Consider the following 2,658-nt stretch of genomic DNA (forward strand, 5'->3'; position numbering starts at 1 on the left):
TGGTGGAACGTACGGTATACACACGGCACAAGTGTATTCTGTCCTGATGACACACACACACACACACACACACACACACACACACACACACACACACACACACACACACACACACACACACACACACACAGACCTGGGAGAGCAGTGCGTTCCAGAGGACTGCTGATGGTACTTTACATTCAGAGTGCTGCTCATTTGCCTCACACACGTTTCCTCCCACAGTCAATCCTATATACCTCTTATCATTAGCGCTCTTGTACTGTATAGTGCTGCAATGTGCGGGCTAACAGCTACAATTAATATTCAAGAGCGATCTGAATTCTAAACACATCAGAGGCCGGTTACATTGTGTAACAAACTCTGCAAAGACAACATCGAACAACCCTGCTGTGAATGCAAATGTGAAAATGTCCGACTTTTGGCTCTTCAAAGACTTATCTAACTTTTTTGTAAGTAATCACAATCATCTGAATCAGAATACTTAATAATTCATCCCCGGAATCCCAGGGAATCATATAAATGAGTTGCTTAATGTTTGAATAAATAATTACACAAATGAATAAGTGGAATACAAATAGTAAAAATGTGAGATAAGTCAAATAAATCAACAATGTATACAAAAGTTAATTATGCAAATCGAGCTTTTGAGAGATTGATTTAAGATATTCTAATATGAATAAAGTCCTTATTTTAAGATGAATAAATTCAATATATTTTAAGAATACATTGGAACTTGTATATCATATTAAAATTATATATTTATATGTCACCATCAATAAAGGGCTTTTAACAAACTTTCCAACCAGGAAAAGCATGATTTGGTCTTTCTGTCTGTCTCTGTCCATGGTGCTGAAATACCCCAGTTTCCCACTCAAACACTCATCTTACTGTCTGTCTCTGTCCATGGTCCTGAATTCCAGTATTAGTCCTCTCCACAGTGTCGAAGCATTCTTTCTTTGCCTCTATCCACCCATAAAGTGACATCATGCAGTCGTGGGTTGGATGTTCTTACCTTGAGGAAGGAGAGGTTGCGGTTCCGATCGATGCTGGTGATCTCCAAGTTGCCCATGACCACCTCACAGTTCTCGTAGAGCTTCTTCAGGGTGCGGTACTGCAGGTCCAGGTCCGACAGAGTGCTCAGCTTGTTCTCAGTGCCGGGACAAACTGGAATGGGAGACAGAAATAAAATGACGTCAATTTAGCACACAAACATTTGACAATAAAGCCGAAAAGTCAAGTTTGAACACAGCTAAAAACAACAAATTGTCCGAAAAGGGAATTAAAAAATGTAGACGGTAAATCAGTCTGAAGGTAGTTGGCTTGGGGGTTCAAGTCCCAATCAGACCAAAGTGTGGACTGGTATATGTATAGGATTGTGAGAATTGTGCATGTGTTCATGTGTGTATTTTGCCCTATGTGTGTAGTGTGAATAACTTAATCTGTGCAACCACCTCCTGCGCGAACATCAGCAGGCTGGCTCAAGGGTGGATGTGGACACGACTGCAACGGCACTACTCCACAAGCTGGACGCCACCCGAAGGGCCAGATGGACTGAAATTGTTGAGTCAATCGATTTCACCCATTCCAGCCGTAAGGCGTGGCAGATTATTAACCAGCTCACTGGCAGGAAAACAACACCCCCCAAGTGCCCTGTGACAGCAGATGCCATTGCAGCCCAGCTCCTGAAGAACAGCCAATTTCAAGGTGCAGACAAGAACTTCGCCCGCTTTACGCTGCGCGAGGTATCTTCCATCTCTAGGGCACCCAGTGTCGATGCTGACATCTCCGGGGAATTTACAACAGCTGAACTTAGGGCGGCCATTGGCAACCTTAGGCAAGGCAAGTCCCCGGGGCATGATAATATCCATCCGGAGTTCATGACCCACCAGAGTGAGACAACATCTGCCTGGCTCTGCTCCTTTTTGTACATCCTGCTTCCAGAGGCCCAAACTGCCGAAGACCTGGCGCCGTGCTGCTGTTATCGCTCTGCTGAAACCAGGCAAAACTGCGGAAGACCCCAAGGCCTACAGACCCATCTCGCTGCTCTGCGTCCCATTAAAGATTCTGGAGAGGATGATCCTCAGCCGCATAGAGCCAGTAGTAGACCCACAGCTTCCAAGGGAACAGGCTGGTTTCCGGCGGGGCAGATCAACAGTAGATCAAGTAACCCTGCTCACCCAGGACATCGAGGACAGCTTTCAGGCCAAAGACAAAGCTGGGGTAGTGTTGCTCGACCTAACGGCCGCATATGACACCGTCTGGCACGCGGTGGACTTCCGGCTGAGCGCGGAGGAAGTGAGGCGGTGCTGGTCGAGAGTTCGCGCGGCCGGGTGGCTGGTCAGCGCGGGAGGGCTTGGGGGGCATCTTGGACCAGCGTGATGGCAGCGAAGCGTGAGAGAGGATTGGACGGCCGGTGCCCAGGTCTGTCTGTTCCTTCTGCACTCGTGGTTGAAGAGTTTTCCGCCGGACCTTCCCGGAGTTATCCAGTAAATATGGTTTCGGGATGATCTGGCCATCATGGCTGCGTCCCCTGTTCAGCGGTGACAAGGTTAAACGGGGGCGGCCGTCCATCGCGCGCCGGCGTTGGGGGCGCGGGGCGGCCGCGCGCGGTGGGGCGCGGCGCGCGGTTTTTGCGCGACGTGCGGCGGGGCGGCGGGG

The 2,658-nt window shown here is 48.8% G+C and overlaps 1 protein-coding gene across 1 annotated transcript in view; it reads right to left on the minus strand.

Moving 5' to 3' along the window:
- Nucleotides 1-1,583, minus strand: part of LOC104946410 (receptor tyrosine-protein kinase erbB-4-like) — a 55,627-nt gene extending 54,044 nt beyond the window's left edge. The window contains exons 1-2 of the mRNA XM_010772246.1: nt 1,580-1,583; nt 1,013-1,164 (exon numbers count right to left, since the gene is read on the minus strand). Of these exons, the coding sequence (XP_010770548.1) occupies nt 1,013-1,164; nt 1,580-1,583 (156 nt within the window). The remainder of the gene's footprint in view (nt 1-1,012; nt 1,165-1,579) is intronic.
- Nucleotides 1,584-2,658: the final 1,075 nt, after the last annotated feature.

The sequence above is a fragment of the Notothenia coriiceps genome, unplaced genomic scaffold (assembly GCF_000735185.1).
Source record: "Notothenia coriiceps isolate Sejong01 unplaced genomic scaffold, NC01 NC01_scaffold00011010, whole genome shotgun sequence".
Lineage (NCBI taxonomy): Eukaryota > Metazoa > Chordata > Actinopteri > Perciformes > Nototheniidae > Notothenia > Notothenia coriiceps.